Consider the following 25,979-nt stretch of genomic DNA (forward strand, 5'->3'; position numbering starts at 1 on the left):
GTTTTTATGCATGAATGTTGTTAAACGTTGATTTCACTCTTTCACCCACCGACCAAAAATATTTCCAGTGCTAATCATCCAAACGCACAGGGAGGCACAGTAAGAACAATGCTGCTTCGGGAGGCATTGAAGCTTGATTTAAGGCTAGTCACGTTGTACGTTTTGCCACGTGATGTTGACAGTTTGTGGTTTAACGGTTATGAAGCTTTCGCTTTTTGGATCTCAGTGGCTACTGTCATTAATTATTATCCCCCCCCCCGCCCCAATCGCCTGGCACCCCTCTTCATGTCCCGCCACAGTGGAAAGTTACATACAGAGCCATGGTTTTAAAATGTTCAAAAATAACACCTCAATATTATCCACCAAAATTATTTAAAAATAAAATCAAACTCTGCCAAGCCTAGTTTTAAATTAAACCAGCGCAACTTGTGTGGGTAGGACCAGGCCTTCTTCAACTGCTTCCTAACCAGCTTGAGTTAAAGCAATGTTGCCTGCCTGGAGTGGAAAACAGCGCTCCCTCACAGCCTGTTGTACCAGTTTAACTAAATCAATGTAAAAGCCTCCTTCAGTTACGTCAGCTCAGCCCGCGTGTTGACAAGCCTTAAAACTCAGGGTCATGGGGGCTCCCAGCTGAATTGGTTATAGGTTTTAATGAGAAAAAAGCCTTTTCATGACAAAGATTTAGGCTGCACCCTGAAAAGCGGATGTAGAAATGGCAGGATGGCATCTCGGCTTGCCGTCTCTCGGGGTCTTTCGGCTCAAACATGTTTTACAGGAAAAATATGTGGTGTTTCCTAACTGCCACCCCTGGACCCTGAGTTATGATCCTTGTGAGTGCTGCTACTGAATGGCTATGAAATGTACATCCAGCTAGTCTGTGCTACCACACCCTATCAGCCTGCTTTCTATCCTTCAGCCACTTGTTCCGGCTGGTCTTTTACAAAGCAAGCTCTTCTGGGAGAGAGGGGCAAAAATCATAGCGATGGTATCATTCCATTACTAGCTGGAAATGGTAGAATTGTCAATAATAAAGCAGAAAAGTCAGAAGTGTTCAATAAATATTTCTGTTCTATGTTTGGCAAAAAGTCCGATGATGTAGGCATGGTTTATGACGACGGTGAAATTCTTTTAATTTCAACAGTAACTCAGGAGGATGTTAAACATCAGCTACTGAGGTCAGACTTTTTAAATCAGCAAGTCCAGAAAATTTGCATCCAAGAGTTTTAAAAGACCCGGCCAAGGAGCTCTCTGGACCAATAATTTTGATTTTTCATGAAGTCTTGAAACACTGAGGAAGTTCCAGAGGACTGGAAGAAACCAAATGTTGTGCCAACATTTAAGAGGAGTAAACGGAATGACCTGGGTAATTATTGACCTGTCAGCCTGACTTCGATCCTAGGCAAAATAATGGAACAGCTGATACAGAACTTGATTAATAAATAATTAAATCAGGGTAATATAATTTCATAAACATGGATTTATTGAAACTAGAACTCATCAAACTACAAATATATATTTTTGATGTGATTACAAGTTTGATAAAGGTAAGTGGATTGATGTAACGTACTTAGACATTTGTAAGGCATTCACCGAGGTACCGTGTGACAGTTTGATTAAGAAACTAGCATTATACAAATACAACATGGCACACGTTAAATGGGTTAAAAACTGGCTAACTGACAAGTTTTCCCATGTAATTATAAGCAGGGAACCATCATCCCCCCTGGCTTTATAATCTCGGGCTACTCCCCAGCACAGCGCCAAGGGGTGTCTGTCTGCACTGCCGTGTTCACTCGGGCTCTTACTCAGGTGTTGCCAGGGTTACTACATGGCCAGTTTTTCTACTACCTTCCCCATTGTGAGTTGCCAGTGAAAATGTGCCAGGGTCTCTTCCCCTGGCAAGCTGCCATCCCACAATCTTGTAAGTCCCGGCTGCAGGTCCCACGGCTGGGAGCGCCGCCGGCGTGGTGCTCAGGTCCTGCTCTGCGGGCCAGGCCCTCAAAGTGCCAAGACGGTGGCAGCCCGAGACCCGCCAGCAGGGAGGGGCCCAGGGTGGTTGAGGCAGGGGCCTCCTGGGAGGGGTGAATCTGGAGGCTCATGGGCCGAGGGGCAGGCAGGATGGGAGGGGGTGGCACCTGAGAAGGGTCAGGCAGTGAGGGCAGGGGACAGTGACCGTTTTTCTGCATCCTCATCCCACACAAACCCTCTCACCTGAATTTGGTGCTTTCACCCCATGCTAGGTGGCCTGGCTGGGGATGGCTTAGAGTCTGGATTTCACTTTCCCTCGGGCTGGTAACCCTCCTGCTTTGCAGTGCAGACACAGGCAAAAATCATACAAGTGCTACTAGTCCTCCAAGGCCTTCCCACCCTCCCCCTGTGCCCGGGACCGACAAGTGCTCCCACAATTCACTGGGGAAGAATCAGAGAGCGGCTCAGCTCACTGCAGCACCAAGACCCTGGGCTGTGCCCCACGAGTGCCAGCGACACGCCCGGGAGCGCAGCACCGGTGAGGATGCAGTCCCTCGGACAGGGCTGGCCGTGGGCTGCTCGCACCCCGGGAGGCTAACCCGGGGCTTAGACCTGGGTGCTGATCACTGGAGTTAACTCCACAGGGACGACATCCCCTGCGGACTCTGGGTCCCAGCACGTGACACGACCAGGCTCGGGGTAGAGCTGCATCTCCACAGGTTACCCCGGTGCCTGGGAGATGGGGGCAGCTGCTGAAGAACCATGAGGTCAAAGACGATGCAGAGGCTCCCCCGTGTTCCCCAGAACAGGCCCTTTCCCACCCCTAGTTTAAGTGTATTTGGGGAGGGATTCCCCCTTAGATCTGGTGACCTATTGCTCCCCCTCCCCTTCACCCCCCAGGGGGAGTGCAGGCTGTGTGTATCTGGGAGAGGTGCAAGATGGATATTGTAAGTGAGATGCAGGGTCATTAATTAGCTGCGAGTAGGTGTTTTGAATATGCAAAGTGCTACAGAAGTGCTAAGTGTTATTATTATGGCCAGGAAAGTGGCTGTGAAAATGCCAGTTTATTCCACACCCCTGCACCCCGTGCCTTCCGCTGGCCCCTGCGACGGGTCACCAGGGCTGGCCAAACCCCGGCAGCCTCAGCGCAAAGCCAGCCAGTTCGGAAATTCACCTCCGGCTTGAATATCGTAGGGGGCAGGCTGGACTGTGGGGCGGGGGCTGTGGGGCTGTGAATAAAGGACGGTGGGGACAGGGGGGGAAAAGAAATGTGATGGAGGAAAGAGAAAAAATGAAGCCGAGAGATGAACAAACCCATAAGGGAGAGAAAGGGTCCAGTGGAGAATTAGATACAGACTGTACAGGGCCCAGCACTCCAAGAACTGGTAAGGGGGGGGTCAGTTAATCTGGAACCAGGGAACAGGCTGCCTTCCCCTTCCCCACTTAAACACTGTGGGTCTCTCTCTCTCTCTCTCTCTCTCTCTCTCTCACACACACACACACACACAAGAATCACTCACGAAAAAAATCTCGTTTCAAAGTTTGCTGACAACACTACATGACCTAAGCCAGTTACATCCAAAGCAGCCTGCGAAGGTCTAGGCTGTGTCTACACTGGCACTTCCTGCAGGGTAACTGATGTCGCGCGGGGGTGTGAAAAAGCCCCCTCCTGAGCGATGTCAATCACACCGAGCTCAGCGCCGGTGTGGACGGCGCTGTCCCGCCGACAGAACTACTGCCGCTGGCAGCTCTGGGCAGATGACATTCCAGGTTGATACGCGCAGGGAATTGCACACCGGAGAATGTAATCCCAACGCTACGGACCAAGTGCTGGGGTCTAACTGAGCTGTTCCCAGCCATTGTGGAGAGTCCTGCCAAAGCCCAGAGCGCCCCCCTTGTGGGCGCCACTCTCCCTCCCCCAGCCCCGGAGCACAGGCCACCCCCATTAGTCCCAGAAGAGCCCCCCACAGCATAGCACCAGGAAGCAGGAAGGGGCCTAGGGGCGGAGCGTGGGCGGGGCCATGCAAGGCCGTTGGGGAGTCTCAGCCTTCCCCGGCCTTCGATACCGGCCGCCCATGCCACTATCGAAATCCACGCTACGTCCACACCTTGAGTAGTGGGTGTAGTTCTGGTCACCCCATCTCAAAACAGATACACTGGAATTGGAAAAGGTACCGAGAAGGGCAACAAAAAGGATGAGGGGTGTGGAACGACTGCCATATGAGGGGAGATTGGAAAGACTGGGACTGGTCTGCTTGGCAAAGAGACGACTAATGGGGGATATGACAGAAAATCATGACATAAAATCATGACTGGTGTGGAGAAAGTGAATAGGGAAGTGTTATTTACTCCGTCTCATAACACAAGAACCAGGGATCACCCAATGATATTAATAGGCAGGAGGTTTAAAACAAACACAAGGAAGTCCTTCTTCACACAAAACACACAGTTAATCTGTGGAACTCATTGCCAGGGGATGTTGTGAAGGCCAAAAATATAACTGGGTTCAAAAACAAACTAAATAAGTTGATGGAGGACAGGTCCATCAATGACTCTTAGCCAAGATGGTGAGGGCCACAACCCCATGCTCTGAGTGTCCCTAACTAAGCCTCTGTTTGCCAGAAGCTGGGAATGGGCGACAGGGGATGGATCACTTGATGATTCCCTGCTCTGTTCATTCCCTCTGGGGCACCTGGCATTGGCCACTGTCGGCGGACAGGACACTGGGCTGGATGGACCTTTGGTCTGACCCAATCTGGCCGTTCTTATGTTCTTAATTACAGGGAACAAGAAACATTTCACAAACTCAGACTCATTTGTGAGCCCCTCCTGAAAATAGCTTCATGAGGCTCCCTGAATCCCAGACCTCTCCCCAGATTTACTCCTGCCAGCCCCGTCGGAGCGGGATCCACCCTGGGAGGGTGAGCTGGGTTCTCTTCGGACACGCGGGTCACCTGTCGGCGTGCTTGTCAAGGCGGCTCAGACTGCAGGATCTCCGGGACCTGCAGGGGTATCAGAGGCACAAAGCAGCCAGCTGGGGTGTCACAACCCGCACCCGGGGGGAATGTGTTGCCCCTGCAGGTTGAGTTTGGGAGTTTGATCCTGCTGCGCGCTGAGCGCCTCCAGCCCCTGCTGCCTTGCAAACCAGGCCAGTTTGATCTAGAATAAGAGAGTGAATCAATATGGGACACCCCTGCTGAGATGTTCTGAGTCCCTTTTCTGGCTATAAACCCCCTTTAAAAGGAGGGGGGGTAGAAAGTGCAGCGGGTGCGATCAGCAAACCCCGGAGAGGAATTGCTCTCCAACAAACGAAATGTGTGTAATTAATGGGCTAGGGGGCTGGACAGGTCTTAGATGAAAGCGTTTCCTGGACTTGTCCTTCATTTGCATGGCATCAGAAGCTGTTCAGAAGGTGTGACTTTTCCCACAGGGAGCCCTCAGCGCCTTGGCACAATAAAGCCAGGAGTTCTTAACCCGAATTAATTAAAGGAGGGGGAGGGGGAATGGCAAGAGAGATGCTTGAAAGCTGAGCCCGATGCAATAAACAAAACGCTCCGGCCTCTCCTTCCTGAGCCGAGATGGCCCAGCCAGGCCCCCGTCTTCGGGGTGCTGGGCCATGGAGCCAGGCCCCCATCTTCGGGGTGCAGGGCCATGGAGCCAGGCCCCTGTCTTGGGGGCGCAGGGCCATGGAGCCAGGCCCCCGTCTTCGGGGTGCAGGGCCATGGAGCCAGCCCCGTTCGCCGGGGGCCGTGGCCGAAGAACAAGCATTTTCCGAGTCAGCTGCTTGGCAGAGACCAGCGAGAAGTTGGGTAACAATCCGAGACAGGCCTCAAGTTGCAGCGCTGGGACTGGGTCACAACATCCCCCCGAGACTGGGGCCAGTCACCAAGTCTGGGTCCCAAGCTCTGGGGAGTTCAGAAAGGAGACTCTGCCATGGGCTCATGAAACCCTGGAGAAAACGGGCGCAACGGCCCACTGAAGATACAGGGCATGGCAGCCACTCAGGCCAGGGCCGGCTAAGGAGAAGAGCCATTCGGGGTGAAAGCTACGAGCTCTCCTGGGGATCAGGGACATGGTGGGACTCCAAGCAGGCCTTTGTCACATGGGAGCTTTGCAGCCAAGTTTTCAGGTGTAGAATACACTAAGGGTGAATGATGACAGCCCTGCGTGCATGGAGCACCTTGCAAACAGCCATTAATTAGGCCTCACAAACAACATCTGCATGTGGCATGACCACAGCATGGAGCCAAGCAGGAGGATTTCTCAGGGGGGGTCTCAGCATCCAGCCAGGACCCATCGGGTGCGGCTCGCCCAGGGACGGCTCCCTTCGCTGAACGGCTATAAGCTCCCGGGTGCACACCTTGCTGGAGTGTCCATGGGTGGGACACCTGCTTAAACCAGGGGTGAATTTGTCTGGTGAAGTCTGATTGGCCGGCTCAGTGAAATGCCATCACTCACCCGGCTCATCCTATCTAGCTCGGTTCCGATGTGGCCCTGTCACCGTAGTATTGGAGCACCAAGGACCAACCCGGCAACAAATCTCTCCTGTGGAGCGTCCCGCCCTGAGCAGGAGACACCTGCTCGCTCGCTGCAGCAGGGGGCACGGCTCAGCGCTCACGGTGCGTTCCCCGGCAGTACCCAGCCTGGGGACCAAATTCAGTGATGACTCCTGGCCACGTGCCACCTCCAGTCCGTTGTGCACACGCTAAGCAGCAGCACAATCACCTCCCAGGGGTGCCAGGGGACGGGTCTGCAGCTGCATCTCGGCCCAGCCCAGCCCCTGGTGTTCTCAGAGGTTTTGTCGGGGGAAGGGGCGGCACACAGTGGCTGCTGTAGGACGGCAATTTCCCACCAGGCTGCTTCAGAAGGTACTAACCCGATCACAGGGCGGGGCCGCTCGTCCCCTCCAGCCCATCAGCAGCGCCGTTCACACAGTCCCTCCCCTTCGCTCTCTCGCTGCCCATTGCTTAATCATCACACGCGGCCTTCATCCATCTGAACCTTGCCTCACGTGCCTCCCTGGGACCATCCCCATTTCACAGATGGGGAAACCGAGGCACGGGGAGGGGAAGAGATTTGCCCAAGGTCACCCAGTAAGGCAGTGTCAGAGCAGGGTTTAGCTCTCAGAAGCACCTGTCTTGTAGCCTGGAGCTCACACTATTAGGGCACAACTGTAATGGAGGTGAACATTACACTGGTGTAGACACACCCTCTGGCTACGCTGCCTCTTGTGTTCCTCTGCTTTCTGTCACACATAGCGTTCTAGTCCCACTTCAGCCACTGCCTCGCTGTGGCGCTTAAATCACTTCCCCTGTGCCTCAGTTTCCCCATCTGGAAGGGAACAATAATCCCCCCAGGCTTCATTAATGTTTGCAAACGCTGTGGTTAGCAAGCCCTAGCAAGGCGCAGAGGGGGCTCATGCGGTGTCCTCGCTAAAACGGCTGAGCGAACTATTCTCTCGGGGACAAGGACCCCAGGTGTCTTCTCCCTCGTGGGGGGAGGTAGCACTCACCCCTCTGGCTTGGCGCCCGGGGTCGGCGTCTCTCGGGCCAGGTGCTGCCGTTGCCCTGAGCCCTCCCAGCAACGACGTCCCCTCGCGTGCTGCGGCATCGATGTGGGGGCGCCCACTTCGGAGCGCCTGGAAGCCAGGTGGCCCTAGAAGAAATTCCCTGTTAAATGCACCGTAGAAAAACCCACCCAGAATCAGGGTGCTTCAAACAGCTCCCCCCAGCCCCCAGCGGTGCGCGAGCCCAGGAACTTCAGTGCTCAAAGCAGGACCGGCTCCTGCATGAACCAATCTTCAAAGGGCCCAATGCTTTCTAACCCCCAGACCCCAATGTCTCAGCCCTCCGCTGGCCCATGGGCTTCACAGCCTCTGGTTAATTATTATCTGTAAGTATATTTGAGACACTTCAGTGCCGTATCCTTGAGACCAGAAGTGGGAAATCTCATTAGTTTCCTTTGCCAGCGCAGCTCTGCTTTGATCAGCCGGGAGGATTTTCCCCCGATCCCTCCCTTTGAAACCGGAGGGCGTAGAGACCAGCGGGTAGTAACCAGGAGCTGGCGTCTCCTCCGCGCTGCGCTTCACGCCCGTGCACAGCGGGGGCACAATGCTACCAGCTCAGCGTCACTTTGCACCGGTGCAAGGGACTCCACAAGAGTCCACCAAAGAGGTACGCCTTCGGCGCCTTCCTCTCAGGAGCCTGGCTCCCCCAGCCAGTGCCCCCGAAGTCAGTGAATGAAGACACATGAGGAAGGGCCCTGAGCTGCTTACTAGTCAGTGCAGGTTGGGCTTTTTCAATCTGGGCCTGGGTTTTCACGGCTAGTGACGCCCCGCTCTGTGCCTCAGCTTCCCCATCTGCAAAATGGGCTCAACGGGGGACGGGACGTGGATTCATTCGTTAATTTATTCTGGCAGTCAGTAGTAGAGGGCTCCTTCCTTTACCCGAGGAAGGCAGAACAACATTCAGGGGCTGGAAGTGGAAGCTGGATCCATTCGAACTAGACAGGAAGTAAGTGCAGAATCTGGGGGAGGGGTGTTGGGCTCATTAACCACGGGAACGACTTACCTAGAGCTGTGGCGGATTCTCCATCGCCTGGCGTCAGGCTCGGGTGTCTTTTAACCCAGCCACTCCAGCTCCACCCGACGCCGCAGGGAGGTCAGCTGTGCTCTGCAGGAGGTCAGCTGTGATGATCCGAACGGTCCTGGCTGGGCTCAGAGGCGATCCGGGACTAGCCTGCGTGCGGCAGATGCCGAGTGCTGAGTTCTGCAAAGCGAGGCCTGGCCTGGGGCAGGCTCCCAGCTTAGAGCCAAAGACACCCCAGAGAAACACCCAAGCAGCCCGGTCTCCGTCAGCTCCCCATTTCCCAGCAGGTGTCTGCTGCGGGCGGGAGTCAGGGGGCGGCTAACAGGCGACCCGGGCCAGGAAGGGTGAGGCTACAGGGTGACCCAGGTGAGGATGTCAGCAGTGCAGCTGGAGATGCTGGGCCGATCCCAGGAGCGGGGGGCGAGGTTCTGTGGCCGGTCAGGCCAGCCGCGCATGTCGCTCCCATCTGGCCTTTGCGTCTATGAGTCTATGGCTCCAAACACCCCCCTCCTTGGCTCTTGTCGGCCCCCTCCTCGGCCACTGCAGCAGAGGAACGAACGAGTCAAGGGACGCCGGCTCCTGACTCAGCCCTGCGGAGCCCTTCTCAGGCAGGGGTGAGGATCATTAACAGCTGGGGGATGCCTGTGTAGCACCCTGCTGAGGGGACCCCACGAGGAGGCCTCCGGGGTCGTCCAGCCAGACTCCTCTCACCCCACCGCCCTGCACAGGGCACCAGCCCCTCCTCTAAACTCTCTGTCAAACTAAGAAGGTGGGAAGAAACTCGCTGGGCATGAGTCTGGAGAGCAAAGTGCTGCCTGGTCAAGTGGCTAAGGGGGTCTTTGCCCATCGTGAGGCCCAGCGGGCCGGACGCCAGGCACGGATTTCACCCACCAAACCACCTCCTGGCTGCTATTGGAACCAGCAGGTTCTACCGTGGAGAGCCTGGCCCAGGACCTCAGTGAGCTGGGGCGGCCTCGTCCCAGGTCCTGGCCGACAAGCCCTCACTGCCTTAGCTAGCCCCCATTCTGCCCCCCGCCCCCTCCAGCAAACACACCATAAATCAAGTGGGCCACTGAGTATGAAAGGGCAGTCCCCCATAAAGGCAGTCACACACACCCCCCCAAAACCAGGTGGGGGTGGGAAGCCGGCAGCTATTCTGTATATACCTGAATTCGTTGGTCTCCAAAGCCAGGAAGCCAACACCACCTCCCACCAGACCAAATCTCCTCCTCTGCCCCAAACCAACTGTGATCTCGGCCGGGACTCGGCCTGCTCCGAAAGCGAAAAAGGCCCTTTTCTCCCCACAAGCTCTCGAGTCCTTGCTGACCTCAATACAGGGCTCGCTTACTTAGGTGACTTGATCGCAGTGGAAAAGCATCTTCACGGGGAGAAAACACCACGTGCTAAAGGGCTCTTTAATCTAGCAGAGCCAAGCACAGCAAGGATCAGTGGCTGGAAGCTAACGCCAGACAAATTCCAATTAGAAACGAGGCACAGATCCTGAACAGGGACGGTGATTAACCACTGAAACAACCTGTCAAGGGAAGCGGTGGGTTCTCCCTCTCTTGAACCTTCTAATCAAGACTGGCTGCCTCTCTGGAAGACGCCTTAGCCAGGCTGAAATTCTACCCCTGTGCTATACAGGAGGTCAAATTATGATCGGCTGGTTCCTTCTGGCCTTAAAATCTACGACTCTAAGTGGGAGCTGAACTCTTCGGAAAATCTGCTCCCGATAGTGTATGCTGAGCCCTGGGGACTCCGGCCCTAAAAGGCTCAACACAGCTGCAAATCACTAAAACCTCCTGGTCCTACAAGTTCCAAACAGGTTCCTCATTTCCAGGCCTCACTCTGTCCCTCTCTAAAAAAATTCCTCCCCCTACCCCGCCCTTGAGCCCGGAAAGCAGACAAGCCCGTTCGTACTAATACAAATTTTAATGCACATATTAAATAAATATTTCAATCATTTCATATTAAATTTGTACACAACAACAAAAAATCCTCAAGGAAATAAAAACAAACAATCAAAAAGATCGGCTGAGAAGCCACCCGGGTTCTGGCTTTGCTAGAGTGTCTCTGTTCTTTCTCCCCAGTCACAATCTCTTTTAACCCTTAGGTGAGTCCTCCTCCTGGGGCTTGGTTCAGAGCCAGGATGGCTGGAAATTTTTCCATCAATATTTTCCCCCCAAAGGAAAACTGGGCATTTGACAAAATGAAATTTGTCATTAAAAATGGCAGCTTTCCTCAAACCAGTTCCATCTTTGTGTTGGAGGACTGGAACCTGACAAATTTGGCCTGAGAATGGAACATTCTTTTAAAAATTCAGCCAAAAACTGCTGAACATTTTTTGGTTTTTGGAATTTCTGTTTTAGCCAAAAAAAATGTTTAGTTTTCAGTGAAGAGTCGCAATAGTTCATGGGGACAAAACCCCCGTTATCCAACCCTCCCCAGTTCAGTCACTGCCCCCTGCCCTCCATCGCAGCTTTAGAAAATTCCCAGGTTCCTTTTGTTAACAGAGGGGCCATCTCCAGTCAGGATTTTGCCTGGGGGCATCTCTATCCCCCCATCCACTCCAGCCTACTGTGGAAAGATGGGGAGCTGGGAAAGAAGCAGTGTTGTGGGATCAGAACAGTATCAAACCACCCCTTGTCCAGCTAAAGATATAGATATATTGATTGTGGAAAGCCGTAGCCAACCCAATTACCACCAGAAACCCAACAGGCCTCTGAGTAGAGCTGGGGAAAGAACCCAGGAGTCCTGGTTCCTAGTCTTCAAATCCCTCCCCCACCTCTTTTATTTCCCATCTTTTTTTCTTTTCAAATAAGCATCCATTGCTTTATTTGAAGTAGTACTTTGGTCCCGGATTGGGGTGGGGTTTTGTTGTTGTTTGTTTGTTTGAAAACGATTTTTTTGCCCCCTTTCCCCTAGAGCTACAGAAATAAAACACAACCCCAAACCGACTAGAACGAGTCTAAGTGACGGGGCTTTCCCCATTCATGAGTCTTTGAACATTTCATTGCTTTTTTAAAGTTGGAATACAAAAATAGAGCCTCTTTCTTTTCTTTTCTTTTTTTTTTTTTTGTAAAAAACAAAACAAAACAAAATTATAAACAACTCGATTGGGTCGGTTTTTTTGTCCTCCTTTTTTTTTCTCTTTTTTAATAACCGTATTAAAAAAAGTCTCTAGTCACAGTCCAGCACATGTCTACGCAGAAGAAAAGGGGGCGGGGCTTGGGAGGCAGGGGGCGGGGCAAGTCAGGGGCCCTGCCGAGGGCTGGAGTTTCGAGTCCTTTTACTTCTCCGGTTGAACGGGTAATTGAGGAACTCAAAGCGCCTGTGGGGCTCGGTGGTCTGGTGGCCCTTGGGGAGCCTTTTCATGAAGTGCACCTCGCGCTGGTGCTGCCGCGTCTTGGAGCCCTTGCGGGGCCGGCCCTTGCGGGTGAAGGCCATGTACCAGCCCTCGTACTTGGCGTTCTGCAGCGCCGTGTAGTTGTTCTCCAGGACGATCTCCGTGAAGACGCAGTCTTTGCCTTTGCCGTTGCTCTGGGGGGGGACACAAAGATACATTCAGCCATGGTTGGACTTCACTGTGGCCAGCCCCACCACTCACAAAGATGGAGCCAGGCCCCCAAAATCATGAGACTGGCTTCAAAAAAAGAGAGCTTTCAAAAGAATAGATGCGGGAGTCTCCTTCTGAGCCAGGAGGGGTCACCTGCCCAAGCTTGTCTCGTCTCCACCACCGCCGGGGAGAGAGACACTATAAATGAAAGCTGGATTCTCCCATGATCCCCCGTCCCTGGGAGGTGGGCTTTCAGCAAAGCAGCCAGCATCCCAAACTCACCCGATTTGGCAGCGCTGCAGTTTGTGCTGCCGCGGAGCCAAAGGACGTGGCCCCGACTCTTTGCAGGAGCGGCTGGTATTTCCTGCTCCCGGCTAGGCCAGACACATCCCAGGACACTGGGAGCCAGGGTCTTAGTTCTGCCACTGTCGTCATTTCCCCTCCCTCACTGGTTCCTACATCCCTCTGCTCTGGGAAGCAGAAGGAACAATAGCACGTAACGCTGTCCTGACGTCTTTATTTCAGATTCCCGACGCACGTCACCAATCTGAACTGATGTCACTGGAATTTGGGGTGCAAAGAAGCATTTTTATACCCGTCTCACCAAGTGAGAACCTGAGGCACCAAGAGATGAGCTGACTTGCCCAAACCACCAGTGGCAGAGATGGAATTAGAACCCACGAGTCCTGTCTCCTTGTCTCCTGCTAGACGGCGCTCTCGCCCTGAGGAAAAAACAGGACAGAATCTGCGTCCTGCCAGGAAACCCCAGAAATCTCAGCGGGAAACTTGCTCACGTGAGATTTCCAAGCACTTGAGGGTCTGTTCGGTGTTGGCCAAGCATCCGCGCCTGCGCTCTGCTCTCTTCCAGGACCCCTTGGAGACACCCCCCTCCCCATCGCTCAGGTCTGTATTTTATGCTGTAACTCAGGGGCAGTCAATTGGTTTTTGTCAAGATTAGGGTGACCAGATGTCCCGATTTTATAGGGACAGTCCCGATTTTTGGGTCTTTTTCTTATATAGGCTCCTATTACCCCCACCCCCCTATCCCCGTCCCAGTTTTTCACACTTGCTGTCTGGTCACCCTAGTCAAGATCCAAATTTCTTGGTCAAGTTATAGTCAAGGTCCAGACTCCAGAGAAAATAATAAAAAATAATAATAATGATAACGATAACAAGTAAAAGCTTTTGGGGTCTGTTCAAAAGCTGGCAGTCCGGATTTGGCTGGCGGTCCGGATTTGGCTGGCGGTCCAGATTTGGCTGGCGGTCCGCCTCTTCGCTACCTCTGCTCTAATTGGGGCTTTAGTCCTCTATCCTCTCCTTTGATTGGCTCAAATAGTATCACATGACTACTTAATTTGCAACCGAGAAGGGCGGGCGTGTGCTGAGGAGGAGTGCATAGCGCACTTCCCAGTCCCCAGGTGGCCGCAGTCACGGTTAGGAGGAAGGTCTCACTTCCGCTATTTAAAACACACTCAGGATGCTGCGCTGCAGACGGGACAACCCTGGCCCCAGGCTAGGACGGTCCCTCTGGCCCTGCTGGAACGCCTAGTGCCTGAGGCCGCAGGCCAGGGCATGGTAGCACATTTCCAGTGATCAGGGAACAGTCCCTCTCGCTCTGAAATGTTCCCAGGGGCTGAGCATCTGGGCTCCCCCTGACTGCAGCTGTAGGCTGGGTGCTCAGCGCCTGGGAAAGCTCACGCCCGTGTGACACACCCATATATACACGTCCCGGTAGGCATCCTCCAGCCCCCATCGTGTGCATCGCCTGGAGCATGGAAGGAGACAGGGCTGAACCCGAAGAGCTCCTAACACTGCATCCCAATCCCAGATTTGTTGGGTTCCGGCTCCAGACACGAACCCCTCGAACCTGGAGGGGCGTTTGGCTACCAATCCAGACCTAGACCCAACTGCCCTGATAGTACCAACATTTACACACATGCTCCGTTATACCCACACGAACAGCCCCATGGGGTAGGAGCTGTCCTCACTTGTCTGTACAGCTCCTAGCACAGTGGGGTCCTGATCCTGGAGAGGGCTCTGTAGGCGCTGGTGCAACAGTCATACTCAATCACAAGGGGCTGTGGTATTTTCCATATCCCTCCCGGCGTGAGCCTTAGGCTGTGTCTACACTGGCAATTGAGTGACAAAATGTTTCTTGTTCACAGGTGCTAACCGCCCCCCTGACCCTGACAGACAAAAGTTTTGCCGCAGCAAGTGGCAGTGTGAACAGTGCATTGTTGACAGGAGCGCTCTCCTGCCGACAACGCGAACGCCCCTTGCTGGGGGTGGAAGTGTTTGCCGACAAAGAGCGGCTACACTGCCTGACTTTTAGCCGCACGGCTGTCACTGAAAGCTGTGTAGTGCAGACAGAGCCTTGGTGACCGCAGGCCAGCTGGGCAGGCAGAGGGAGAGAAAGAGACTGATAGACGGGTAAAACCTCAACCCACCAGCACTAGAGATGAGCTGGAATCTCTAGCCCTCCTGGCTGGGGTGAACCGGGCTCCTGAGATACAGAACTGAATGTGATCTGGGGCAGCCCTGTCGTAAACCAGCGACCAGTCCAGATCTCCCGCACTGGAGCTGCTCGGATGCTGAAGCCCCGATTAAAAGGGCTGCAAATCTGAGGCTAGAAAGCAGCAAAAGAGGTGGTAGAAAGAGGGGGAAAGCCTGGCCCAAGTGAAGTCCGGGGGAGTTTTGCCCACAAGTTTATACTGCTGGAGTGTGGACTGAGTAAAAGGGGAGTAAAGAGCCAGCATCAGGCCTGACAACAGCAGCGCCTGGCGTGTCTGGAGCAGTGCGTGAGGACATGTGGGGGTCGCTCCATCGACTGCAGAAGGGAAACTGGCTCTGGGGTGAAGCACGGAGCCTGCACAGCCGCGCACAGCAACACTGCCTGACGAGTTAGCACCGGAAACACAGAGTGCGGGGCCTGGGCAGCACCAGAGGGTGACGGAGCTCTCAGAAGGCAGAGGGTCAGTTCCCAAGCTGGACACCAGCGTTAATTGTCTGGCTCCTGAGACGAACGCCCTGGGATCTCCAGCGAGCAGGAGCAGCCAGTCTGAGCCTTTGTAGCAAGGGGCAGGCAGCATCACGTATGCACCTCAAACCCGAGGTGGAGCCCCCTTTCCAACCCTCCGCCTCGGGTTCTCACTAGCCCACCGATAGCAAGGACTGTACCATGGGCCCCCAGATCTTTAAAATGGGTGCACACGGTATGCAGAGACCACAGGTCCCAGCATGCATTGCAGCCCAGCCTCTCAGATCATCCATGCTGGGACCAGGAGTCTCCCCGGGCTGCACCAGTTGCAGTCTGCTCCATCTGTCGCCAGTCCCCTGGGCTCCCTGGGGGCTGGGCACTGTTTGAGCACCCGGAGCACTAACCGTGTTAGACGACGTTTGGCTCCTTTCTGGGGCCCCGCACCCCGATCCGAGCCCCTGCGCTGTGACGCCTACGGCAGCTGCATGTGAGCAGTGAGATCAGGCACCCAAGCAGATGGCAGGACCCAAACAGCGCAGGGAGCTCATAATCCCTCGCAGTCAGATCACACATGCAACATCCGGAAAGAACTGGCTGGGGGAGGCGGGGAAGAGAAGCCGGTGGGCAGGGCAGGCAGTTAACGTCCGGCAGCAGAGCCAGGCGAGCTCGGAGTCAGGGAGGAGGGGAAAGGGGACAGGGCAAGGTGGAGAGAGAAATCAGATTTAAGCAGGTTGCACTAACCCTTCCTGCTGCTGCTCCAGACCGGGAGCTGGGGAAGGATGGACGGGGCTGGGGACGTGGGCCAGGAGGCGCCGTTTGACGTGTGCGCTCCATTCATGCATACAGCTGATGAGCCTGTGGCCAGCCAAGCCCCCGGCAGAGTCAGCGTGCGAGCGAGACATATGGCGCACGCCTGCCGAGCTAAGCCAGGCACGCGCAAAGATCTGCGGAGCTGCCACACTCCCTGGCTAGCTGACGTCAGCAACTGGACTCTAGAACAGGACACCACCCCCTCCTGGCTGAGAGGAGGAACTGCCCCGATAGCGCTAGGCCCAGCGGAACCTCCTCCCACAAGAACTTCTTCCCGCCAGGCCCCGTTTCCCCAGCGCTGGGATGCCTGCGTGCGCAGAACGTACTCCGCTGCCCCAGGGACAGAGCACCGCAAGCAGGAGCCGGTGCAGGAATTCCTCACGACCCAGCTCCCCGGCTGGTGCCAATCAGAGCCTGCGGATTGCAAGGGCACGCCCCGATTTGCACCAGCCGCTGCGTTCCTTGTGTCTAAACTAGGCTCTTAAACCAGGGCCCGCCCGAAGAGCAGTGAAATAAACGTGCGTGGAGCTATGGAGAGAGGGAAGAGGAGATAAAGGGCCCACAGGGATGAGAGCCAAAGAACTGCCAATCTATGTACATGCAAGTGGGGGCAGCGGCAGAACGGGGGGACGGGGGGAGGGGGCTGGTTCAGCTGGCAATGGAGGGGTCTGGGGGCGAGAGTGCAGGAAGCAGCTACCGCCGCAGGTCTGTGCATTGCCTGATCTCCCCGATCACCCCCAGACGAGCGCCAGGGAAGGAGAGTAACACAAAACCTTCCAGCCAATCCTGGCCCGAAAGTGGAGTTTACCCTCCCGCCGCCCCACAGAGCAGCTCCCCCGTGAGGAAGGAAGCGTTGGGAGTTCAGAGGGGCGCGTACAGGAAGGGCCAGCCCCCCGGAGCAGCTCCCCCGTGAGGAAGGAAGCGTTGGGAGTTCAGGGGGGCGCGTACAGGAAGGGCCAGCCCCCCGGAGCAGCTGAACGCTGCGGGTGCTGGTCCCAGAACCGCAGAGCAGCCCGGCTGTGGAATTCGCCCCAGGCCGCCCAGCTTGCCAGCCCCATCGCCTCCTTGATCCCCGCAGCCACGTTCCCCCCTTCCCCTGCCTCTTCCCCGGGGGGCGCTGGGTCCCCAGGCCTGCCCCCCGCCCTTACCTTGCCAATCAGCTTCCCCTTCTTGTTCATGCAGATGTAGAACCCAGTCTCGGCCCCTTTGATGCGCACGCGGCTCCCGAAGGTGTCCGTCTCCACGATGAGCTTGGCTGGCGGGAAGGAGAGAGGCCAGGTCATAGCGACAGACTCCAGCAGGCACCCCCCACTCTGCTCCCCACCTGGTGGGCCAACAGCCCCCACCCCACCGGTACCCGCACCTGACTCTGAGCACACCAGGACCATAGTCGGCTTCCTGTTACGCCCGGGCTAGATCCGCAATCAAGCCGCACCAGACCCAGCACAGAGCGCCGGCCCAGCTAGCCGGGCGTCCCACCTCTGGCCAACACTAGATGCTTCGGAGGACGTTGCACAAGCCCCAGAATGCACCTCTTGCTGGGCCAGGCTATGGTGAAGGGCGCTTATTGGGCAGAGAGGTGCCTCACTGTCAATCTCACAGGAAGGGCACTGCCTGGGACTAAGGAGACCACAGATTCCCTGGGTGACCATGGTCCAATCACTTAGTGGCTCCATGCCTCGGTTTCCCCTCTGTGAGAAGGGGATGACGGCACTTCCCTGCCTCACAGGGAGACTGGGAAGATCAATAAGATCATGATGCTGGGATAATAAGAGCACAGGGGCTGCGTCAGTACCCCAGGGATCTAGACTTTAGTTGGGAGCTGCAATCCATATAGATGGAGAGAGAGCAAAGTCACCCTGGACGCTAACTCGACACCGAAAGGACAGGCAGGGAGGCAGATCTGGGAACTGAATCCAAGCCAAGGGGAAGGAAGGGGGAGCTGCTTAACTCTCCTTGCATCTCCTCCCCCTGCGGTTCAGGCCCTCGCTCCGTCGCTCACTGCCCCAAGCCCAAGCGGGCAGAGGGGGGCCTCTCTGTGCAATGACTTTGTGGCTGGCAGGGGAGACGCCAACGGGCACGGCCACCCTGCTAACGTGTTTCACCTTTGCGGGAGTTGAGGGGGCGTATTGATTCGGGCTCCATGTTTTAATGGAGCCATCGATCGGCGGCCGAAGGAGCGATGCAAATCGCCGATCGATGGGGCGCCTATAAATAGACCTGTCACCACCTCCTCCCTGGGCGTGTGCTGCCCGGAGCAGGGAGCTCCCCCCAGGACTTTAGTCATGTTGATGCTGCCAGCAGAGAAAGCCTCTTGCAGAGGGAGCTCGGGAAAGCCCAGCAGGTACCTACTCTTAAATATCCACTGGCGTGATCGGATCCCACCCTCCTGCAAACGGGGAGTAAGTCTCTCCCGGTCAATGACGCTGCCCCGGGGTGAATGGGAGGAGTTAAGCCCTATAACTACAGGATGCAATTGACATGAAACAGGACCAGATCTACACTCCTGAATCAGCAAGCAGCCCCCCACCCCCACCCCGTCACAACCTATGGCTGAGGCTGGCAGGATCGGGCCCTCGTGATACTGTAGCAATCTGGGGAGCTGGTGATTAGAGCTTCCCACAAGGGCTGTCGCTGAAGCTTGCACTTCATGGCCTTGAGGATTGGAGCGCCCACAAGGGCCCCTGAGATCACTGAGCGAGAGCTGGGTATCAGGCCACCTACGCACGCCCGTGACAAGCGAACGGGCAGGCTTGGATTGGCACGGCACATGCGGCCCAGTCGCCGTGATCTGTCATTGTCAGTTCAGCACAATGGATTTCCCGCCACACCTTCAAACTAAGGCTCTCAAAGCACCTTGCAAATATTGCTTCGTTGAGCTAGATTAATAGTTGAATCAGCAACAATCACCCCCATCTTACAACGCACAGAGGGACGTAATGACGTGCCCAAGTCATTGGTGCGTCCAGGAGTAGAATCCAGGAACCCCCTGGCTCCAATCACTGGAAGATCCTTTCTCCCAGTCCACAGGACTCTGCCCTTTTGCAGACACCTCCCATGGCAAGAACTGCTCTCTCTTGTTTTGGCCTTGTGTTGCTTGCAGGCCAACAGCTCCTGCATTCTGCCCCAGAGGCAGCTGCACTTCAGGGGCGAACGAAGCGATGGAATGGTTCTGGTAGTGCGTTGGGATCCTTGGGGATGCAGGCGCTGGATTGATGCGAGGGGCTGGGGCTTTTTAGAGAGGATCCGAAACTACCTTTGAAAACCAAAGGGAAGAATTGCACAAAGAGCAGCCAGACTGGGACCAATCTGGGACAGGGACTGCCTTCCTTGTGATTAATCTGTACAGCGCCTTGCACAGGGCATGACTGGAGTCCCTGGCACTACCAGAAGGCCACCACTGCCCCTGACGTCACTGAAGCAAGGGCCCTGCCCTCAGAATCGTACGCTATTCAGTCACAACAGGACAAATCAGAGTCAGAGCTGCCAGCCTGGCACACCAGCTCACCCTGCAGCCCGGCGCGCCGGCTCACCCTGCAGCTGCTGTTAAGAAAGCCCTTTGAAAACCATCCCCAGGAGCCAGACCCCCCTAAAAGAGAGAGGGGCTTCGACACACAGGGAAGCCTCAGCCAGGGGGCCAACTCCTCCGTTCCTGCAGGTCAGTTAGACAAATGGGAAGACTCCAGCGAATCAAGGTCCACTGAACGAGCAGGAACCCTTGTCCCAGACCCCCAGCCTCATGATGCCAGCACAGCCTCCCACCCCCAAACGGTCCGGGCAGAGCCTGACGCCCTGCTGTGGATCTGGCATTCAAAGCCCACTGGTACCAAACCCGCTTGGACTGGGTCTCTCCCCCATGGGCAGGCTGAACGTTGAATTGATGAGCTGGAAAGAAGGACATGCCTATCCTCTGCCCCTCGCCCCCGTCACACCTCCTCTCCTGGGCCCGGCACCTCCCAGAGCACACCAAAATATCTCCAAAAGCACAACTTGAGCCGAACAGAGTCCCTGCAACGGGGACCCCTTCGTGATCTGCCTCTGGAGGGGGCCAGGGGAGCGGAATTGATCGGAGAGGCAGTAAAAGGTTTAAAGAGCATTGATTTTCTTTCCCTTTGCTGATCGATTGACAGATCGGGGGGGTGGGGGGGTGGAGGAAAGCCTGAGGAAGAGCGGCACAAACCCACAGCTTTAAAGATGCACATCTCTTTCCTCTCCGCCTCCTCCCCTGATTTATAGCCCTGTTGGTCGCTTTTGCTTCCCCGCACCAGCCTGGCCAGGGAGCCGCTCCGATGCCGGGCAGCTGCTCACGCCGAGGGCCCTGTAAGCACTCGGCTCCAGAGAGCAGCTCGATAGAAACAATGGGGGCGCAAAAGAAAAGACAAGTCCCAGCCTGTCCCAGGGACATGCAGCTCCCAGGGCTGCATGCTGGATTCGGGCAACCTGCGCCCTTCCAGAACCAAATCCCCCAGCCCCCAAAGGTGCAGCCTGGATTAAATCGTACAGAAATCAGAGCGCTTTGGGATCGTTCCTGGGGGATCCAGCACCATTTCCGAGTCACTTGGCCTGCGGACATTGTAATCCGGATTAAAGCCGCTCAGGGTTGGTTTTTGTCAAAGACACAGCTCAGGAAGGATGAGGAGGGCTTTATCATCCAGCCCACTTTGCCCATAATTAAAAAGTCAGTCAAATATTGACAATTAAGACAAATAACCGAGAACAGTGCACGACATTAAGTCGGCAGTAAAAACGTCACAGCGGGGAAAGCGGTCAGTTGCAGAAATAAATCAACCCTTTTATTCCCATCCGAAAAATATAATCCAAATGCTTTCAGTTTTTAATTTTTGTTAAAGGGGATTTTTAAATAACAGTTGTTGGGGTTGATTTTTTTTTTTAAAAAAGCTTAACATATTCAACTCTATTCTTTCACTTAAGTGACAGATTTATCCCAGTAAAATTATGTTTCATGCTAAAACTTTGAAGGGAAAGTGGCTACGTAAATGCTGAAAAAATGCAGCGAGACACACTTGATCCCCTAACTGGACTGCGAAGAGGAGAAAGTATTCAGGAAATGTTAAAAAAGGTGAAAGTCAGAAGAGTTTTAATAGCTCTTCCAGACATGGGGGTCTCTCTAGAGATTCATATAGAACAATCCTGAACCTCTATTTTAACATTTACAGACTTGCAACTCTTTTAAAACTTTACATCTGAAAAACTGCTTGTACTTTTTCTGTTTTAGATCATTCTTCATTTTTTTTCTTAGCTCTTCAAATGCTTAACCTTTTTTATTACTTTTTAATAGAGGGTTTCATGCTGCCACTAGCCCTCCCTCTTGCTGGCTTTGTTTAACTTGGTCATTATTTAGATTTGCAATAGCTGCTCTTCTTTTTTAAAATACATATATATATATATATATAAAACAAGAAGAGATTTTTTTCATTTCCTGGGAAATAATCTAATACCCTTTCAACCTGGGGCTGCTTTATGCCAGGGATATGTCATTTGAAAGGTTAATATAGAGCAAGATGTGGAATCCACACTTAGCTCTAACTATTAAAGTTCATCATAAAATGTTCAGCCAAACCAAAATATATCTATTTTCCGCTAATCTCTCTGAGCAAGAAAGGGAAATTGCAGCTAATACCAAAGAAAAACAGTAATGATTCGAATGTGTAGCACCTATAAATACATACACAAACAACAGACGTGAGCGTCTCCTGCCACTGAATTCGCCAGGAGCGGGAGCCAGTCTGTCCCCTCATAGCTGCGTTCCACATATACGCAGAGACTGCCAAAGGCCCGCAACAATTTAGAGTGTCCACAGCTTTGCTAAGACCCCTGACCTCCGGTATGTGTTTGACCATTTGATTGTGTAATTAACACACATGATCAAAGTATTTAGACTTTCACACGTCTTGGGGCTGCTCTGTCACACCCTTTCCCCTTTGAGAGTGAAAGCTGCAGGGCCTGGTGTCTTTCCATGGGTGCCCTGTCAAAGGCCCCATCTGGAACACCCTTGCAAGTGGCCGAGGGAATCTGTCCCTAGACTGATCTCCAATTCCAGAGCCTCCTCGCTTTTGTCGCTGGAGCTACACTGCAGTCCTCTTCACCTCCCTCCCTCCCTCCCTCCCTGCACCTTAGCTCCGGGCTAGCCCGGGTAGGTGTGGAAGTCTGGGGCACAGAGTATATTTCAGGGAAATACCACTCCCATTCTGGGGTTAGTTCTAATTTGCCCCCCCTTCCAACAAATCAGTAACTCATTTATGTTTCTTTGAAGGGAATATTTGCAGCCATCTCCGTCCTGGAGCCTAGCCTGCCACTAGCTGCAGCAGCTATCAGACGGCAGGCCCTCAACGCACCCGGGGTCAGGTGTAAAAAAAACCAACCCCAAAGCTCCTATTCCCTCCTTAGATACGGTGTCGCTTGGAACACACCCTGACAATTGGATCACGTCAGAGCTAAGTCTTATTATAAGCATTGATCCCCATGTTCTCCCTTTGCAGGACCCCACGACCCAAACGATTTCAATGATTCCTGGCTGACGAACGGGACGGGAACCATCAGTTACTCCGCTGCACCGGTAACGCTCCCCCATCACCGTCTGTTCCCCCGCCCCCGTGTGCGCCCCGTCCTGTGCCCTTACCATGAGCGTCCCCGTCCTCGGCCATGGCATTGATTTTCTTGTTGTCCAGGACTTGCACGTGCTTCCCGCTGGTCCGGCTGTACAGCTGGTAGGTGCGGACGAGCCGTCGGCTGAACTGATCCGTCACCAGGCTCTGCTCCCTCACATGCTGTGTAAAATTAGGTGGGGACTGAACAGTTACCTTTAGGAAATTAAAAAATATACAACACACCATTATAATCTCTGCTCCTCCGAGGGGCTAATGGGCTGTGTGACGGTCGCTGGCCTCCAGCGGGGGTTTACGAGGCAGCTAGTTTATATGGTGCAAAGCCAGGATCGCTATGGGTTGTAACACTCATACAGTGCTTTCCAAATGCAAAGTGCTGCACAAACATCAATCAGGGGCGAGAAGGAAACCACTGACTCCAGGGGTGCGCAGGTGATTATACCCAGGGCGGATTCGGACCTTAGTTATCTCCGTTTTAGAACCAGTGCCATTCCATTGACTTCAGAGGAGTTCCTTCGGATTTATACGGGTACAAGCCGGATCAGACTCCAGGCTGGTGCATACTGAGGAGCAAACTCCTCTCTCATTTACATTGCCTGCCGTCAAGCCACTGACTATAAGGGAGTTACTCCAGATTTACCTCCAAAGTGACAGCAGGATCTGTACCACTACATTATACATTGTCCATACATTTCCGTGGGAAGAGACTGGTTCTCGCATTATGTAACCACGGTCCTAAGGTGTCACCTAGCCGTGTGCAAGTATGTATAGACAGTATCATTCCCATTCGTTTTTAACAACTGCTTTTCTCTCTGGCCCTTTGCTCTTCATTTTTCTGCTCTTTCAAACCACCCCCTTCTGATTTTTGAGTCCTCATTCAATGAAAACCCATCGATCAAGGCAGAGCCCGAAACTGCTCCAAGAGAACCGTGCCTGAGACCAAAATAACCGATGGCACAGAAGGCAAACACAGCCACAAATGATCCCCCAACTGGACTCAGCCCTGTGTAGCAGCCAGGCAGTTTGCAATCAATTTTCCCTCTAATATTTATGAACGGCTCCAGCGAGGGGTTTCCCACCAGCAGTCCCCCCCCAAAAAACATTCCGATTAAACAGAAACCCGTTAGCACCAGATCAATTACTGACCCAGTTCTCTACAGAACCAACTGTGCCACTGGGGGGCTTTTGTTCCCGGTGAACGATTTGGGGAGCACCAAATCTGCTTTTCCTCTGCCAGTCAATCTCTGCTCGGAATTCCCTGGCTCTGGGCTCAAATCCCTCTTTTAAGTCTGGAAGGTTTCGCTTGCCCCTGACATTTATAAAGACGTATTCTGAGCAAATGTTGAGGAGATCGCTCTTTTCAGCATCACCCGAGCCCCCCGCCCCACCTCCATGTCAAACATGAAGGATTCCTCCCTGCTATCAGAACAGCCACTGCTTCCCCAAAGCTGAGTTTATATAGATATCTCCCCCTGACAATTTAATCTCGCTCACTCGCTCTCTTTGTCCGTGTATTTCCTATGGATGTTTTTTGGATAATATCTCTGGGTTCTCTTGCCAACTCTGATGAGGGTACCATGTGGAGAAGAGGATTGCCTGCCATACGGCTATTTGGTCTCCATCTGATACTCCAAAATATTGTAACTATGTTTTAACACAACTCCTTCTCGCTGGGTTGGCTCCGTTCCCTTTGCTTTCCACCCCCTTCATGCCGGAATCGTTATTTTTCCAAGCTTCCAAAATTGTCGATCAATGTCCTTTTTAAACAAAACCTCCCACCTGTAATCTCTCGATTGTTCCCACCCTGGGTTTGAAATCAGAGGGATCGCAATTCCCCGAGGTGGGTTTTGCACAGCATCTAGCTGTGTTGAGGATGGGCTGTTGAATATATTCACAACACGATTCGAAGCTTTAGCAACCAGAAAGAGTGATGCTAAAGACTGACATTATGGGCTGGGCCAAACCAGATTTTTTTTTTAAAGTGAAGGCGTGTGTATAAAAAAAGACCCAATAGTGAAAAACCCACAATGCTACTTGCAATTAAAATAACCACGCCACTTACAAGTTGTGCTCTCTAATTTCAAGCCATCAACTTATATTTCCTGCTTTGTATTTTGGGTCTTCTTCTCGTTTCATTTCTTAAATCTGCAGCCTGCAGTAACCTTTTCTCCTTCAACCTACTACAGATGGATTATTTCCCCTGGATCTTGGTGTAAAATAACTCTCCTTTCTGCCTCATGTCGGATGGGTCAAGAGTTACCACCAGTTTCCCCCTTCTTCCAAAAACTCCCCTTCGATTATTGTTATATTTTTGTTAAAAAGCAGATTTGACTCTGGAACAATTAAACAACAAGATTGTTTTTACTGGTTGGCTTCAAACAAAGAAAGAATAAAAGAAGATACTTACCTGAGCTTGTAAGGAGAGAACAAACAAGTGCAATAACCTAGAATGAGGGGGGGAAAGAAAAGGGAAGGGGGGAAAAAAGAGGTGTGAAGTGATTGCTTTGAAATGGAGCCGAAATAAATGTGGAAAATAAAGGGAGGGGGGGTTGCACCAAGGCTGGGGGAGGGAAAGGGACAAACTCAGCCGAGATTACTTACAAATAGCTAAATACTGAGGAGGAGGGCTCCATCCTGGGACTGAGTGGTTAGACAGAGCTGTAACTTTGTCAGAGGTGGGCGGCTGGTGCTGGGGGGAGAAGGGGAGGCTTAAAGGGCTTTTCCAGCACGGTCCTTTCCTTGATGTTGTTGCAAAAAAAATATTAAAGATTCAGTGGGGCCGAGGGGCGCGTCCCCCCCAAACCAGCTGGCCGCAAGCAGAGAAGGCAGAGGCGGCTACTCAGTGCAGGGGTCCCCGACTGGCTCGCCCGCCCATCCCCCTGCAGGTCCGATCACGGAGGGGGGGACTAGAAAGGTGGGAGGGGGACGGGCGAAATCTTCCAGTGCGAGCGCAGGACCTGAGCAGCGAGTGGGGAGCCCGCGGTGCGTCCCAGCGAGGAGGGGGGACGTTGGGGTGCAGGTGGAGGGTGAATCGAGGGGGCTCCCCCGTCTTATGGCAGGATCCTGAGAAATCCTTGAAAGTGACCGGCGCTGCGGCGGGGCTGGTCTCGGGGCGTGCCCTGTCCGTGCGCCCGGGCGGACCCCCTCTCCGCCGGCTGGTGGGAGGCTCCACGGCCTTTCTGCGGGGCTCGCTCTGCTGCCACCCGCGACAGAGGCGGCTTTGGGTGGGGGGCAGCCAGCCAGGGGGGGCTGGAGGGAGGCGAAGCGAGACCCGGCTTTAAAAGGGCCAGGCGAGGGGCGCAGGCTGGCGAGGGGCGCAGGGGCCCCGGGGCATGGCTGGCAGAGATCCGAGCGCACGGGCCCCGGGAGCGCAGGGGAAGGCGCCCGGAGACGGGTCGGCGGCTCGGGCTGGGCGCTGCGTGTCCCGCTCCCCGCACGGGCTGGGGGAGTCCTGC

At 54.0% G+C, this 25,979-nt stretch overlaps 1 protein-coding gene across 1 annotated transcript; it reads right to left on the bottom strand.

Moving 5' to 3' along the window:
• Positions 1–11,657: 11,657 nt before the first annotated feature.
• FGF8 (fibroblast growth factor 8) lies at positions 11,658–25,555 on the bottom strand. The gene is made up of 5 exons (XM_054035435.1): positions 25,126–25,555; positions 24,932–24,968; positions 22,539–22,719; positions 17,047–17,153; positions 11,658–12,095 (listed from the first exon to the last, which is right to left on the bottom strand). The coding sequence occupies exons 1-5, from the start codon at positions 25,155–25,157 to the stop codon at positions 11,808–11,810; spliced, it is 645 nt and encodes a 214-aa protein (XP_053891410.1). The 5' UTR covers positions 25,158–25,555; the 3' UTR covers positions 11,658–11,807.
• Positions 25,556–25,979: the final 424 nt, after the last annotated feature.

The sequence above is a fragment of the Malaclemys terrapin genome, chromosome 7, assembly GCF_027887155.1.
Source record: "Malaclemys terrapin pileata isolate rMalTer1 chromosome 7, rMalTer1.hap1, whole genome shotgun sequence".
In the NCBI taxonomy this organism is placed as follows: Eukaryota; Metazoa; Chordata; order Testudines; family Emydidae; genus Malaclemys; species Malaclemys terrapin.